General features: G+C 42.1%; 1 protein-coding gene across 1 annotated transcript in view; it reads right to left on the minus strand.

The window, feature by feature from the left end:
- Positions 1-17,678, minus strand: part of GAP43 (growth associated protein 43) — a 57,070-nt gene extending 39,392 nt beyond the window's left edge. The window contains exon 1 of the mRNA XM_085326007.1: positions 17,589-17,678. Within this exon, the coding sequence (XP_085182133.1) occupies positions 17,589-17,618 (30 nt within the window). The 5' untranslated portion in view covers positions 17,619-17,678. The remainder of the gene's footprint in view (positions 1-17,588) is intronic.
- Positions 17,679-17,943: the final 265 nt, after the last annotated feature.

The raw sequence follows: 17,943 nt of genomic DNA on the forward strand, positions 1-17,943 counted from the left end.
TAATATGGTTTGCTGTAGTGAGTCAGCATGAACTTGACTGAAAGAGGAATTAAAGAGAGAGATTTTAAGGAATCAAAGATGGGATCTTCATAAACGTGTACTTGTTTTAATTCCATTGAAACCAGTGAGAATTGGGCACCAAGGCTCTTGGAAAATCCTGCTGGGCTCCTGCCTTTATAAATCTTTTTTGTTAGGATGGTTCTGTAGATTACATGATACTAYCCTGCCACTGCTTGGAACTAGCCTTGTAAATATCTGCTGAAAGATTGTGAAGTAACACAGAAGAGCTTAAAGAGTTCTTAAAGGTTTACTAGGAATTCTGGATTGTTGAATCTTAGGAAACTGGGGGGAAATAGGGATTACAGTAAAGTCTTAGTCCCATTTTTTCCAGAAGTCAGAAGGTTAAAATGAAGGAGGCAGAGACTTTCCAAAGAACAGAGGTTCTCAGGGTTAGGGYGGCCAACAGACAGCTGTCCTATAGTTCTGCTCTACCTTTGCTGTAGAGTTTTGTGGTTTTCGTTGCCTATACTTTTGACAGGGCAGTTGCTAGCTGTATGCTCCRTATCTTTGGGTAGCTTGCTTCAGATACTTTGAATCTGATTCACAGCAGAGCTGAGCACTCAAAGCTGCAGCTGAGACTATTGGAAGATGTTTTTGAATATTTGCAATGCTTGAAAGCAAAAACTTAACATAAAGTCAGGTACTTTATTTCTCAAATTAGGCACATAAAATGATGGAATCCTGCTGACCAGACTCTCACTTTGTGGTTCAGTTCTCCATCTGCAAAAATGGAGTCATAATACATAGTTGTCTCACGTGGGGGTTGTGAAAATAAACTAATATTTGGGAAATACTAAGAATCACAAGGCAGCCCAGGAGAAAATTAGTATTTCTGATTTCAGAGCAGAGTTTGCATTGTGTTCATTGAATAAGGTCACACACTAACTAATTATGAGAGAACAAAACATTGAATAGCTGTTCATTAAATAAGCACAATCCATTCTGTGACCTCAATGTGGTAGGAATCTCTGAAAAGAAAAATAGGATGTGTTCCTGTTATTAAAAGTGTACTGAAATACACACAGAAGAGGAGAGTATGCTGAGGTTGCACAGGCAACTGCATTTCCAACATTGGCTAACCTTCGAGCACTTGATTTAGCAGCCTTAATAATTTTCTTTTAAAATAGTTTCATTTTGATTTTTTACACATATGTACTGTCTCATGTTAGTTGCAGATGAAGTCTAATCTGTGTCCACTCCTAGTAATGAAGCATAATGCAACTTCTACACAGACTTCACTTTCTAAAATGGAATGAGTTAAGTCATGGGAGTTCAAACCTCTTGGCCTTACATGTCTCATAGGAAAACATTCTCTGGTGTCTAAGAGGGTTCAAAGTCCTACCATATACCTCAGATAAGGTGAAGAATTTTCATCAGATAGCTCTCAGCAGAAAACAGCAATGGCTCCCCAGGGTCCCAGCAGGCAGCATAGGATGAGGTTAGGCTGGATGCCATGCTAAGTCCCAAAACTTCTGGGAGGAGATGGCCTCGGCAGCTCCTGAGAGCTTCCGTGTGGGAGCACTGATAGAAAAGTAGTCCTAATATCAGCAGAGCATGTTGTCAATAATATGACATATCTGCACTGTGGGAATTAAACTTCAGTTGCTCAGTATCTGCCTTTGGCTTAAAAGCCCCAGGTTGGCCATCCTTGAATTAGGTGAGGCTAGATTATCAATGGAAAATGAAATGTTTTTCTTAGCAAAAAATAAATTAATAGAAAGTAAGGCTTATCTGGCAATGTAATGAATGCACAATTACTGCAGCAGGGAAAAGCCTCCTAAGGCTTCATCATTTAAGAGTTACAAAAAGCAACTGAACAGAGAATTATTCTGTTCAAACAATCAGTTATATCTTTGCTTAATTTTCAGCATCTCAGTGGCTCCCCTACAGCATGAGAACTGGAATACTCGGAGTGCTGTGGGGCAGGAGTTCAGGGCCTTGATGCAAGTGGAGGAAAGGAATGACAGAAAGCCTGTTCAGCATTTTCCTGTGCTCTATATAACTGAGTGAGTGTTTCACTGCCACTGGCAGCAAGCTGATCTCCTGTTTTACACCACGGTACTTGCAACWTGTGTTTTTAAAAACTGTGCCTATCTCCAATTCTGATTAGTTTCTCCAGGAATATCTGCACTACTCAAAGATTTCCCCAACTAWTATCCAAACAGCAGAATCTCTCTGTGTCACGCCCTAAGAGGTATGCTCAGCATACTCGTCTTCTGTTATGCCTGACAGCAGGAAGAGCTCAGAGGCAAGTACCCGTGAGAGGAGCTGAAAAAGTACAGGTTAGAAATACCAACATCCATGCTATCACGCTGTGTGAAGCCGAGATGTCACAAATCACATGTGAGAGATGGAACTGAATGAGGACAGAAATGAGAAGGCAGGAAAGGACAATGAAGAACACAGTTTCCTCTTCACAGGGACAGAACAAGAAGAGAAWTAGAAGAAAGCAAACCCTACCAGTGCGGCCACTTACTGTATTTTGCGAGACAGGAAGGCCGACCTTGGGTCGGGAAGGCCCACTCGGTTCTGGAGTGGGTGTTTGCAAATTTCAGTAGTATCTGCTGTGGTCAATGCTTCTTCTATGGGTAGAACAAGCCAGTAAAGCCATATGAATGCAGATACTTCCAATAAAATCGTTGCCTGACCTAGTCCAGTTCCCTTTTCCACCTTTGCTTCTCATGTCCGTGCCACAGCACTGTACAGTCCTTACATGACAAAGCCAAGAGCAGGATTTGCACCAGGAGTAGGCTGAAATCCTATCTGATTTTGGAACAGTGAGGACTATAAAATTCCCATCACCTCCCAAATGCTAACGGAAGAGCTATAGTTCCATTATCTTCTTGGCAAACATGTTCTGGTCCAGAGAGACAACTGCAGATTCACTTTGCATCTAAGCCCCTTCCTTCCCTACAATGTCAGCCTCTCCATTTCCACTCTGAGTTGGTAGAGAGACAGAGTCCTTCCCTCTATACTATATAAGGGTCTTCCCTTTCATTCACCAACACTGCCTCCATTAAGCGTCTCTTCAGATCACTCAGTCTTGACCATCAAATCTGCATCAGTYCTGAAAGCCAGAGGTTTAACTCTGCAGGAATAGAGTCTCTAAAGTTGTCATAGCGGGCAATCTCAGCAGAAGGTCCTCAAAATAGGAGACGGAGCCCTCATAAGCCATATACTTCAAGCTATAACTAGTGGTTATATTTGGCTGTTTTGTAGTCACACCATACTGGCACATCTCAGGACAACAGACAAAGGTACGTACAGATATTATGGAGTTCAAGTGAATTGCTTTCATTCTAAGACTTCTGAATTTCTGTACTAGGATTTCGATATTTCCTCTGCTAAGATAAAACTTCTCCTTGAACATTTTAGGCTGTAACATACCCCCATGGGAGAAGTAAACTCTCTTCTGGAAATAATTCATTGACACAGAGGCCTAAGAGGCAATATATCAACAGAGTAGGCAGTCTCAGTTAATYGGTAGCCAATACATGCAGCCAGAGTGGAAAAAATTCCCACTTGTGCCTGACCAGAAAACTGTGTCCCACCTTACGAGCCACAGAGCTGAGGAAAGCAGTACAGACGTTTACAGTCTCCACAACTACAACAACCTATTCAGTCTAGGGAGAAGCCCTAGGCAGCCTCTCATTAGTAAAAATGCATAACCATATATCACCAAGGCTCTTGCCTCTTCTCTGGCTCCCTGTTAAGTGCAACTTGAAGACTATGCAGTTTGAAGACATCATTCTTAAAGCTGGTTCTGGACTGGACCTTATGTTCCAGAGGGACTGCTCCTCCCAATGGGAGCACAACCTCTTTGCATGGCTATCCTCCAAGGCAACAACTTGGCAGCCAGCCAAGAGCCTGAGCTTCTTGAGCACATCATTGAGATCTGGGTTTAGCACCTACAATACCACAGATCTGCCTGCTTCCTTGCTTCTCCAGCTTAACCCTCTCTCAGGAGATCCTCTCACAGAATCCTGAACACAGACACACACCCTACTCCCGCAGACACACTTATAAAGAGATCAGCAAATAAAGAAAAACAAAATTATATTAATCAGGCTATTTCTTCCAGAAGCAAGGGAGGGGAAGAAGAGAGGAAAAAAACCCACACTTTCCCTGTCATTTCTAGTTTAATTCATGCTAGCATATGAATAATAGTCTGGTGATGGATAGAAGGAGAGAAAATAGGCAGAATCACTTTGGCAGGTAATTCCRCTTTCTTCCGTGCCTCAGTTTGCTCACTTATAAAAGAAGTAATAACAAGAGTGTTCTAGGCTTATTTTGTTAAGAATCCAAGCTGACTTCTGACACTAGTGAAAAATACAGCACTAGTTTCAATGATAACAGATTTGTCCTATTTTTGTCAAATTATTTTGAGACCCAACATTCATAGGTATGAGTACAAAGTAGCATGACTCTCATGTATTACATAAAGAGCCTGTTCTATAATCATCTCTACAGGCACATAGTAAAAGTTGAAAYGAGAATACATAAAATGGAGACTGCCTCTGAAACCATGATTTGACTCAGTTGTGTGTATGCCTTATAGAGTCTTTAACTACCTGATCTCACATCGTTTTTTTCCTGCAGGTCTCCCTCACGTCATCTCAGCTAGTACAATAGATAGACAGGGCTCGCTGAGAGGGTAGCTATTCAGTATATTCCCTTTAGCCTAATTCTAGGCGTGGCAAAGTGCCTTATTTGCCATGGATCATTCAAACCCAGCATTGAATACAGAATTACTAGTTTCTTCATATCCTTTTCTATGGCACTATTTTGCTATAGTATCTCAGTGCTTCACAARCATTAATGGATATTTTCCCAGGGAAGCAGGTGGAGTTGTTATCTCAATTTTACAGCCAGTGAAATAAGACACAACAAGGTTAAGGTCAAAAGTGTTCAGAGTACCCACTAATTTTAAGTCCCAAATTGAGATGCCTTATTGCATTATCAAACTGCTTAGCACTTCCACAGCTCTGTGCATGTTGATAGTAGAACTCCACACAATACCAATATGCACTTTTGCAAGTCAGATCCCAGGAGTCTCAGATTGAGAACCCAGAAAACGACAATGCACCAGTTAGTGGCCACTCGTAGAAAGCCTCATTTATATGGCTTCTTCAGTATCACATAGGAACTCATGGCAAGAGGCAAGGAAGTGCCTAATTCTAGGGCAGAACTGAATTGCCCTAGCATGAGACCATTCTCCTGCTTTTGAACCTCTGCCCAATTCAATATACAACCTTCAACACTGGCARTAAGTGAAATTGGAGATCTACAGATGACACCCTCATTTATGGCAAAACTCATTCAGTCCCTAAGTATATCCCATTCTGTGCACTGAATCAGGCGAGGATCCTATTGAAATAATATATATATAATACACACCAGTATTTAAGCATATAGTTAAGGACCACATCATTATGCCTAAAAGTGAGGGACAAACTAAAGATGGATTAGCAACCCTTTTAATTAGGTAATTCTCTACATTCTAAGTGTTTGACTTTGAAAACTTAATATATGCTCAGAAGAAAAGGATTTAGTTTCCTACTTAAAAAAGCAAGCCAAAAAGGCATAAAATAAGAATTTTTTTTCCTTTGAAATCATAATGGCATTCTATTTTGTTATAGTATAAAGGCATAAAAGCTGCTTATTAAATGATTGTAATACTCTTTACACATCCAAAGCCTTATTCCTATAATCTCAAACTCAGATATAGCCAAATAAAAATAACAAAACACAGAGTAAGAAGATCCTTAACAAGAAACTTTTTATCTAAACAGGTAAAGCTCAGCAAAAAATAAGATGTAATTGAAAGAGTGTCTTTGAGTATTACAAGTTATTTTATCCAAAAAAAGTTGGGTAATCCTGACTCTAGGCAGGATGTGCTGTGTTCCCTCTTGTGTTGTGCCTTAGAAGAATCTGGGAAAGGATATCTTCCTGGAGGCTATATAGACTCAGAACGTGATAAYAGAAGATACTGCAGGTCAGCTTTATGCAGTTCTGCCGCTGCGTGAGAATATCTCCAGTGAAGGTGCAGTGTCTTTAACATTATATCTCAGCACATTTTATTCAGTATTCCCAGGAACCGTCGGGATGCATCATAATGGGAGCAGAGGGGATAAAGCAAYGAAGGTGTGCGTCAGTAGGGGTACACTGCTCCAGCTGGGAATTTCTGATTGACTGCCACACGTGAAGAACACATTATTATCGTTTTCTTACTCTTGTGTTTTATGTACTTGAAGACTGGCATCCTGACCCCTCTCAGTCCTACCCCTTTTAGGTTAAACAACCCTAATTACTTGAATCTTTCCTCACAGATTCTGTTTTCCTTGTCCTCAGAAATCTCACTACCCTGGTCTGCAGTCTCTCCAACTGGACCACGCTTAGTTAGCAAGAATTAGGCATGGCATTTCAGCTGAGTCTTAACATGTGCTGATCAGAGCTGAAGGCTTATTATACATGTTTTACAGCCTAAACTCCCATTTGCATATCCATCCTGGTAAGATGTTTGTCTTTTTGGAAACAGGATGACTAGACTAACATTGAACTTGTGGTCCTCCACAGACACTCCCTCCTATCTTGAAGGATGGCTWGTTGGCCTGTTGCCCCCCATGGGCAACTGGTTGTAATTTATTCGTCCTGCCCATGCAGAGCATCTTACATTCACTCTGATGCTTTTCAAAACTGGTCCTTGGTTTGCCAAGACTGTCCTGAATTCCAGAAATTTCTACCAGCTTACACCTAGCTCATACCCTCTGCAGATTTAACAAGCATGATCTCTAGCAGGTCATCTAGGTTGAAATCTAGATTTATACAATAAATCTGCTGAAGAAATTGGGCAAATATAATATTAAGAAATCTAGGTTGAAATCAAAATATGAAGAACAATGTATTTAATGAAAATATTAAGTATTAGCAGGCCACAGTTCAGCCTTATGGAAACCCACTCAATAGTCTTCTACAACAGCAAATCACAGATTTGCTCATTGAGTAGGGTAATCTACACCAGTTCTGCATTCATGCAGTAACATTTTCATCTGGACTATGTTTCTTTGCTTAACTCATGATTAAAGCCTGTGAGATAATGTCAACATCCTTAAAGGTGACAAGATATAACAGCTATTTCCTCTGTATCCACAAGGCTTGTTAAAGAAGAMAGCTAAATTGGTTTGACATGATCTATTCTCAACAGATTTGTGCTGGCTCCTAATTGTCTCCTTTATTTGATTATTTCCACCATTTTTTTCCATGAATGAAGTTAAATCGAGTATTCTGTAATTTCTTATCTCCTCCTTGTTATTTTTCAGCCTTCTGATGCCTCACTCARCAGTCTTCTCACTCAGCCCTCATGAGTTTTCAAAGTATTCAAAGCTCATGGTCAGAGATTGCTTCCATCACTTTTGCAAATAATCTAGGAAGATGGCTGATCAGTCCTGGAGGATTTGAAACAACTCTCCTTCATCAGTACATCCTGACTTGTTCTGCCCCTTTTCTAGATCCTAATCTTCTTRCTTTGTGGCTGCTATTAATTGTTTTATCTGTATAATTGCAGTTAAATATCTTATTGGAGACATGCACAACAGGCATGAAACACTCTGACCTTACTGACAATACATGATGTAAAATTTTAGCCAAAGGTTTGGAATGTAGATCTTCCCTCTCCTCTGTAAGTACCATAAACACTAAGCTAAGGAGCCAGGAGGACATTATTTCATTCTCTTGCTCCGGSCTCAATAATATTTGACCCTTTTGTGCAAAACAGATCAACTGACCAGTGAAACTCTCAGAGGAACTTGCCTCAGAATATTCCATAGCCTAATAATCAGGAACCGTCCTAGAAGATGGGGTTCAGATCTACTCAGACAGAAGTGGTACATTCACCACATCTCTAGGTGAATACTTTAACCAAAGAATTTCTGGATAAAAGGATACAAGGCTTTTCTGGATAAAAGTACACTCCCTTCCTCTTGGATGCAKTCTCTGTGGATGCTTGGTCTATGTGCTCTGACATACTTACTCATTTTGGCTGTGCAGGGAAAGCAACTGGAAGAATACTTGCTTTGTAGATCCCACTGTGGCTTAGATGTTAAGCAGGAATTGAGCTGATTATCRCTGATAAAAATCAGGATCATCTAGCATGCCAATAAGTAATCTTCAAATGTTTAGGGGACTTTATACGTGCTATTATATTGATACCTACGATAACTCCACAGTTAGAAAGGAAGGAAGTTCTGAAGTTCTACAGCGTACAATAGATACCTCTAAGATGGCACTTCAATCTATAGTATCATAAATTCTTATTTCTGGGTCCAGAAAAATGGGAAAATATTGTGACATATTTCAGATTCCTCTCTTCAACTACACCCTAATGAAAAAGCAAAGAAATTCTACAAGATGAGGCACTGTCTTRCAGCATCTATTACAGTATTGTGGAATCATACAACTCAAAGGGAAAAAAAGAATGTAGAACAGAATTAACTGAGCTTTAAACGAAGATTCTCTAAAAGTTTCTTTAATCATTAAAGTTTATTTTTCACTAATCTGTAGATGCTCTTTATTTTGTCATTCACAGTCTTGTACAACTGGCATCATAATGGGAAAGATTTTTTGCTGCATATCTAGTTTTACTACCGTATAAGAGATTGAAACACGTATTAACTTTGCTAACTATCCTCTAGAAGTGACTCAAATTCGGTTTACTTCATGGAGCTTTTGGTTAGCTTCATCTCTTCCATTATTTTGGGGGGGGATGGAGATCTCTTTTCCTTGCTCCAGTCTTCCTCTCCTTAGGATTAGATCTCTTCTAGCTGGTACTCTGACTGGCCTTTAGGTCAAAGAAGAGGCTTTTTGCCAGGTATTGTGTTGTAGGTAGGTTCGGTTTCATCCTTTTCATGCTTTTTACTGCATTTTTAAAGGTCCTGTCAACATTAAACATGAATTTTCTGTTGTGGATCTCTGTCCTCAAAACTCTATGTACGGCTTGAAGTTCCTAAGGGTCTTCTACTGGAAATGCAAACAGCAGGAGGAGTTAAAAACAGTGTCTTTAATCTTTGATCAGGAAAAGTCTCCATTCTGACAAATTCTGACTCAGCTAGTGCAATCCATGCCTTTGCAAGCTGTCAACCTGACTACTCCAATGTAGCCAGCTAAGAATGAAACTACTGATCCTAAGGAAGCTGCCTCTGGTTCTGAGGTACACAAGTGCTATTTCAGTGCAACTTTCCAATCTATAGTGAAGTGTCTCTGCCTTCAAACTCCAGGGTTTTGGTTCAGTGTCTAAAAGCTCCTTTGCTTCAGTACAGCCTCCCAGCTGAAACATGCTCCTCAGGCACAGTGGAGCAGGAAATGCTCTCCTGGCATTTTCTCAGCACATGGAATCATAAGATAGTAAGGTTGGAAGGGACCTCTGGAGGTCATCTAGTCCAACCCTCAGCATAGCCCCGCAGGGGGATTGAACCCTTAACCTTGCCATTAGCAGCACAATGCCCTAACCAACTGAGCTAAACCTGCCCCCAACATGATTTGTCACAGTCGGCCTCACACCTGGACAAAACCAGAATGGTTGCAAGTTTTTACTGTCAGAAAAGCAACGTGTCATATTTGCTTCTTTAGAATATAGCTTTACAAATTTATGAATAGTTTAAGGAAAATTACTTAAGTCCACCATTGAATAACTTATTCCTAAAGCTGAGGGTAAGGTAAGGATGGAATGAAAGCAATGGTCAGATCAAAAGCATTCTGGTTTACATTCTTCTGGTTTCAAATTGAACTAATATAAATGATTGGCATCTTATGCAAAAGACCACAGCATAGCACCTTGCTGCCCCAACCCCCTGCCCTTGCATACTTAACAGTATACTTTCAGATTTATAGTCATTGATAAATGATAAATGATATTGATAAAAGGGTTTGATTCCATTCAAACAGATGAACCAGATCCTAACTGATAGTAGTTTTACTAATTATATAAGTAATCAAAACTGTAAATTATTCTAGATACCACCAATTATTAGAAATCAGCCCAATCCACAAAAATAAGAAGTTCTGAGACCACAGTTTCACTCCCAGGCTATTATGGAAGGAGGACTGCAGAGTTGTGTCCAAATCCAACCACACATCCCTGAACTCCTAAATTTTTRGGGTATTCAAACCCCAGGAGCAAGATTCCTTCAGAGCCTATTATTAATTACTAGCCTTTGGAGAAAAGTGGCTCCTACAAAGAGAATGGTTAAGAATTGTGAGATGTGCCGCCTTTCTAGAAATAGAGATATACTGTGATTATGGCTGGAATTAGTTCAAGAAAATTCAGAAGGAAGATGAGTAATGAATGGGACTGACATTTATTAGTTATAATTTGAAAGAAGGTAAGTATATCCTGGAGGAATTAAGGTCAACCCTCCCAACCCTGGTGGAAGGCTGGCTCAGGATATCGTCTCTTCGGCCAGCAAGAGAGCTGGAGCATGGCCTGCTACCCAGCAATGGCATTACTAGCAGCGGGACAAGACTGGAGGAAGCATGAATGCTGAAGAAAGCAGAAATGGCAATATTAGCTTGCACTGCATGCATCGCCGTCATGGCAGCCATACCCCTTGCCAGCTTCTTGGTGGGACTGGGGAACTCTTCACCTATGCTGACAGCAATGCAATAGGTAAGGATGCACCAYTGGCTGATTCTGTCTATAGGCAGTAATTTCCAGTAGTTCTTACAGCTGCCCACCTGCAGGAGAAGTGCAGAAGCTGCAAAAGCAAACAGCAGCACAAAGGAAGAATCTGTGTAGTTAGAGCTACTATCAGCTTCCCCGCTGATAACAGTACCGGAAGAGGTGAAAAGAAAAAGATCCTAGAGGTAGTGCTGATAATGCCAGCTGGAGCCCGCAAGAAGCAGAATGTAATGGAGTGCTAGTGCTCAGCTGGAGGAGAGGAGAAGCAGCAGAAGGATTATATGGTCAAGAGAGCAGGAAGAAAGCAAGGAATAGAACAGGTGGGCAGAGGAGAGAAAAAGAATAACAGGCAGAGATAGCAGGATTAATTGAACTCCAAAAGGATAAATTCTTTTTGATATATGAAAAACAAATCAGTATTTTCATGACACTAGTTCTCCACCCCACACACGTACTGTACATCGCTACAAGCTGATGCATTACAGAATCACAGAATGAGTAAGGTTGGAAGGGACCTCTGGAGATCATCTAGTCCAACCTCTCTACTCAAGCAAGGTCACCTACAGCTTGTTAGACAGGACTGCATCCAGACAGGTTTTGAATATCTCCAGAGAAGACTCCACAGCCTCTCTGGGCAACCTGTTCCAGTGCTCTGTCACTCTCACAGTAAAGAAATTCCTCCTCATATTCAGGCAGAACTTCCTGTGGTTCAGTTCATTCAGTGGTTCATTAAGACAGGAGGGGAGAAGTTAGCACGCTGGTGAATGACAGGGAGAAAGCTAAGTTGTAGCCCATTCTCAGGCTGTGGCCCAATACAAGAAAACTTGGTTCTAGGAAGAAAATCAATGGCTTGTGTCAGAAGAACCCAAGTGGCTAGTAACATCCTAGCATTACAGGAGTGACTGAGGATGGATAAAACAAAGCTTTGCCTGTCTAAAGTACCTTTCACCTGAGGGCCTCAGAATCTCTTTTTTTCCACACACTAATTATTTTGTTTCCAAATTAAAGAAGCACCTTGCAGAGAAGGCCATGACATGCAGAGAAACTGCCCTTAGATCAAGTCAGAAAGTAGGTTAATAGCACTACTAGGAGTAGAAAACAACTCTCCCAAAACTCATTCCTGTATGCTAAATAGTGGTCTGTGCTGCTTGCAACCATGAAAAGCCAAGGAATTTTACACACACACACACACACTCAGCAGGTGATAGAGAGCGCCCTAAGGATATGTAAACACCTTCTCCACATGAGGCCATAAGAGCTTTGAGGTTACATGTCATTTCCCAGCATGCTTGGGGGGGGAGTGGGTTGGAATTATAGATGAAATGAATGTAGATGGCTTTTAGAGTTTGATTTTGGACTTCTACTGTTGAAAGGTTTCTCACCAAGATACCTGCTCTGTATTTTTACCAGCAAGGGACATGCATCTCCCGCAGAACCTGTCTGAATGACAGGCCTCCTGTTGTCAGACTCATGAACCCCCGTGCAGAACTACTGGGCCRTGATTCTTGCCTTATAGTTTAGACCTTTATAGATCAGAGGTGGCCAAGTGTGGATTGCTACCAAACCTATTCCTGAGACTTATCAGTCTCACAGCAAATCCTGGAATCAGTGACCTGTAAAGTGAATCAACATAGAGTGCTTCCATCTAAAGCTTTCCCATCCTGAGGTTGCCTTAGTCTCAGTCTGTCATTGGAACTATCATTTATTCTCAAATCCTGATAAAACCATCCCCGAGTAGGGAGGAAGCCCAAAGCAATAGAAGAGAAGAAAGAATCATTTCTGTGCAGGAGGAGGGGACAACAGGAGAGTTATGCAGAGAGAAAGATACAGGGGCCACCAAAGCATGGACTGAGCAAATGGACTGMAATTCACCTCTGTCCTACTAGGAGTATGCAGAGATCTCAGGTTTATATGTACTTGATGCAAAAACAAGCACGCACTTTTGCTTCATACTATTTTAGTCAAAGCAGAAACAATCCTCAGGCTATGCCTGCTGTTTTTCCTAGTTATACACCGATCTCTCAGCATAGACATGCATGCACAGTATAGACAAGGCTGAGACCACATATGCCCCAGGTCCTCTGCACATGGAGCAAATGAGAGTCACTGAGCAGAGCACATGCCTCTCAGCATAAGGCCAGTGAACCCCATCAATTATACACATCCTCAATTAACATCACACAATATCCACCTACTACTATCTTGCAGAGGGCAAAACCCAGACAGCAAGACACACATGGCCCAGTTCACCTCCCACTAGCACAAGAAGACCATGAAACTTGATAGCAGTCTCCTTGGGAGATGGGTTGGGGGAAATTTTATGTTTGTGCAGATTAGCTCCTAGATCCTGGGATGGCATCAGAGAGTCCATGACAGCTGACCTGAAATGAGAGCAGATATGAGGTAGAACCTCTTGCACCTCAAGTCAGTCAGAGCCGCAGGAGAGAAGGAAGACTCCCTGGCAGAGTGGCCCTTTGACAAAAGATGCTTCACATGGCACAGGACAAACAGAGATCTCAGCCTGAATTTGAGGTAGTGCCCAGACTTCATGTAACTGTTGATACAAGGCAGGTATTGATCTTCTCATCATAATACATGGGAGGCCTTGAGTGACATCCATCCTCTCAGCATGGCATGTGCACAGTCAGGAGCTGCTGTACACTTTTTTATCCAGAGGCAGGAGCAGCTCCAAGATAATTCAGACACTCTCAGCATTGGGCAGGACAAGTCCACAGACTATACATGTCGGTCCAATGGGTTGCACGCATATATCCAGCCTGGCACAGGTAGATACAAGTTTCAATACAACCTTCTCAGCAGGGACAACTCTATGCAGTGGTGGGTGCTGTCTGCTCTTTATTGGGACTCCTATTCAGGAGCACATGACAATAGGAAATGTTTCTTTCCCACTAAGCAGTACAGCTGTCTTTCTTCCCCTGGAAACTCTGCCTGCAATTAGTTCCCTAGGAGGGGGCTTATCTGTGCCATTAAGAACGGTTACATTATGCGATCTAGGAGAAATCAATGTCTCTAACAGTCAGCAAAGGCAGCGGAGGAGGGCAGGGTGGTGGGAGGGGTATTTCTCTGGAGACATGCTTTCCAGGAGAAATCCCATGGGTATTGCTCCAGGAAGAGAAATAGTAAGGACCTGAAGTAATTAAACTTCCATACAGCAATTGTTTACTGAGAGAAGCACAGAAACTGTGCATTGTCCTTAAAAAAAGGCAAAGGCTAGACTCTCCACAGGTACAGATGAAGTGCTTCTGCCTTGAAGTCAATGGTCTGTGGTGATCTACGCCACGCTGGCAAGTAGAGGGAAGAGAGGCGTGGGTGGTCACCTGCCCTTTAAAATACTCCTTTTTCTCTCCCTATGTTGGTGTTTAAAGGCAAGACCATGCCTTGCAAGTTTTGAAGTATCTGCATTGTGTAGCATAATTAAATTTCTGTAAATTATGTCCAAGATATTTTAATATCCTGAGGCAACAAAATCTTAACATGCATCTTTCTCTCTTTTTCTCCCTTTCCTCTGTCCTATAAATCTCTGTAATTCCAAGAATGACAAGATACCTCATTGGCTGGCTGTAATTGCTAAAAGAGTTCCCTAATGCTTTCTCCTTCTTTAATTGCATTAAACTGCATCTTTAGAGATACAGCCCTGTTTATTCATGCTGCTCCTGTGGAAGAGGAAAGAAATGCAGACTGCCTCTTCCCCCTCCCTCCTTTGATTTGATGGGTGTGGCAGGTTTAAACCTTTGCAGCCGCTGGCTCTCCGGCACTGGGGTGAAGAGCAGAGGACAGAAAGGGAAGCAAGCCGTTGGATATGGCTGTGATGAATGAGAATCATCTCACCCACAAGTAGGAAACGTGCTTGCGGGTTATTGTTTAATCACTCATGCAATCCAATACTGAGCACATACCCCCATAATGTCCATCTGTTCTAGTACGTGGCACACGCAACACTTGCATTTCTAGCCACCTATCTACCCATCTCCATGTATCACCAACTGCACCCCTGGTTAGCAATAAAGGTAAATTTAAATTTTTCAGAAATTCCACGACCCAGCCTTTCAATTACACCTCCTTTTAGCTCAATATTTTGTGGGCAAAGATTCAGAGATGCAATCAAGTGTGTGCGTAAATGACAAGACTGAACTATCTACATCTCTCATGGGTGGGCACAGTCAGTCAGACACTTCACTTTTCACATTGGCATTGCACCCACAAGAAAGAATATTCTGTGAAGTACGAGTGTGTGAACATATTTGTCTTTGAGGCGTGGGAGGATAGACACAGACAAGCACACCTAGACACAAATGTGAAGAGATTTCTTCCACGCCCAAGCCTGTAATTTCAACATTTTGCTCTTTTGCAACCAGAAAGGAGGGACACCAAGGGCTTCCTCRGAAAAATAATTTGAGGATAGTTGTCTTTATTTTGGGAAGGAAACTCCTGCCTAYGATTCCCAGCCATCTTTTTTGCTTTATGAAAGGTCTGGGCAGGGASAGAATAAGAGCATTAGCTGAAAACCAAGGTCTTTTTCTTCTCTAAATTAAAGCTTACTTTGGTACATCACTAGCTTTGCTGTTCCAACAGCTGTATAACCAGTCTGGTAATTTTGGTGCATGGAAGCATGTGCATTCAGCTATAGGAGTAGGAGTTGGGCACAGAAACAGCCACAGAATATGCACAGGCAGTCACATTCAGGACATATGGCTGCATAATGATCAGAAAGCATATGTGAATGAGCGCATGTGTGTGCATATATGTGTGGTACAGATGCAGGCAACTGGAGAGTGGGGATGTGAGCAGCACATGCACACGCAAAGGGGTGTGTACCATGCGGTGGATTAATATACGGATTGGGGAGAGAGGACTATGTGCAATCAAAATACCTGCATACCATGCATTTCTAAAGCAAGTTAGAATAAAAAATGACATAAGTGGATCTATACAGATGTAAAGAATGATATATCAGAATATTAATCAGGAGCTTTAATGGCCAACCTGTGATGGCATGAGCAAAATTATTCCCCTCCCCCAATAGCTGTCTCCTGACTCCAAAGAATCCCAGATCTACCTACTTTATTTTAAAATTTGCTGTGCACCTCCRCCCACTACTCTGTTACTCTGCCTCTCCATCTACCTTCCTTCTTCTCCTCTTTTCATCCCGTATTTGCCAGCTGAATGTGCTGTGCTGGCTGGCTGCAACGTGTCCCCCACCACCACCCATCACCACCTCCCTCCAGATTTTAGTGAACGTATCATTAATTGCAGAGCACTTGAAACCTGCATAGGGAAAAACACAGAATGACGCAGGGTCCTTTTCTATCTCATCGCCTGCCCCTCCCCATTATTCTACAAAACTGCTCCTTCATTTGATAACACGTATATCTCCATTCAGAAACACACCTTAACCTGGATTTTCTTTAAACACTGTACTGTTCCACAGTAACATGATTTGTTTGCATCACTGTGTTAGGCTATTGCTCCAGAGTGCTCCAGTGCTATATTGTAAGAGATATACAAATGTATGTATGCAAAAATATAGAGAAAGTAAGTATTATGGTTCCACACTTAAGACTGAATTCAGTTCATTTTTGTACTCAAAGCAAGGACCAAAGCTCTTTGTTATTAGCTACAGATTCTTCAATAGGGGAAGTTTCTAAAACGTCTTATAAAGATACCCAAKGGCCAGCTCCTGCCTCAAAGTTCCAATTGTGTATACCCAAGATTCTCCAAAGGAAGTCCAAGGAGTTCAGCCAAATTAGGCTCTCTTAACCAAGAGCAGGTCTGGGCTCTCGCATGAAATAAAAGAGGGAGGGGGAGGGGGAAATGATCTAAGTAGCTTTTTTCAGCATCATTATCATTTTGGATACATAATTTTTGTCATTGAAAACTAGCCATCACCCAAATCTTCTCATCATCTCAATTCCCCATCAATAAAAGCCATGCGATACTAGTAAAGAGAATGAATTGGTTTCCAACAGGTTCACACTATGAGCTTCTCTTATCCCACTCGAGTTCGGAGCTAGCAGAGGCGTGGTCCTCTGTCTCTTTACCAGCTGGTGCACAGTTGTCTAACTCGTTGTAATATTAAAGGTATTGCAAAGAGGGTCATTCTCCCTGTCCTCAGGCTAATGCTTTTGTTATTAATTAATTGCAATTATCATTATGCATAAATTGGAAAAAAAAAGCTTCAGGTTAATTTCTGCTCAGATTGTTACAACACAAAAAAATGAATGCACCTGTCCTCCGAGCCACCTCATAGCACATGCACATAAAGCATCTCTCATTCATCGGAGCCAGGAGCAATAGAGAGCGTTCTGACTAGAGATCAAGGCTCACTGGGTATCCTCTCTTTTTTTGGCATAAGATGAAGAATTGTTTCCTTTATCTTCAAGGTAGAATCACTTCTCATCACATTTCCTCCCAGCCCCCCTTCCACATCCACACCCTCATAAACACAGACAGAAAATCTCAGGCAATATATCTGCCTACAATTAAAAAATATAATAATAGAGGGGAGATCCTGGTAGCTCCCCAAATGTGGATGTAGGCCACCCCTCCCTCCCCACATCATCAACCCCAGAAAGGCAAACAGTCATGTTGAAGGGTGTGAAAAGAGCCTTCAGCCGCAAGATGCTAAAGAATTGCAAAAGAGACATCTGCTGAAAGCAGTTGAAATTTCCTCCCCCCCCCTCAACTCCTACCCTTACCCCTACCCCTACCCCTACCCCTACCCTTACCCCTACCCCTACCCCTACCCCTCACACACTCAGGCAGACACACACCCCACAGACACCCAACAGCCTGGGAGATTTCTCAACCGAAAGAAATACAAAATCTTCAGCTCTACCTGTTTTGTTCTTCTCATACAGCACAGCATGATCGTATTGTCCCCTTCCTTCCTTCTTCTTCCTTCCTTCTCCTCTCTCCTTTTCCTCTTCTCTCTCTTATCTCTCCCCCCCACCCTCTCCACTCCCTCCCTCCCTCCCTCTCTCTCTCTCTCAATCTCCCTCTCTCTCTCTCTCTTTCTCACACAGACATATACACACACGCACACGCGCACACACACACGCACACACGCACACACCAGGGCAGTTAGCAGCAACTGTAAGGTCCACAGCTACTGCTCATCACACATGCACACGCTGTTTCTCCCTCCCTCTCTCTCTCTCCCTCTCCTTCCCCGAATTGTTCACTAGCCCTCC

Source organism: Rhea americana, unplaced genomic scaffold, assembly GCF_003343005.1.
Source record: "Rhea americana isolate MKP2758 unplaced genomic scaffold, rheAme1 scaffold_126, whole genome shotgun sequence".
NCBI lineage: Eukaryota > Metazoa > Chordata > Aves > Rheiformes > Rheidae > Rhea > Rhea americana.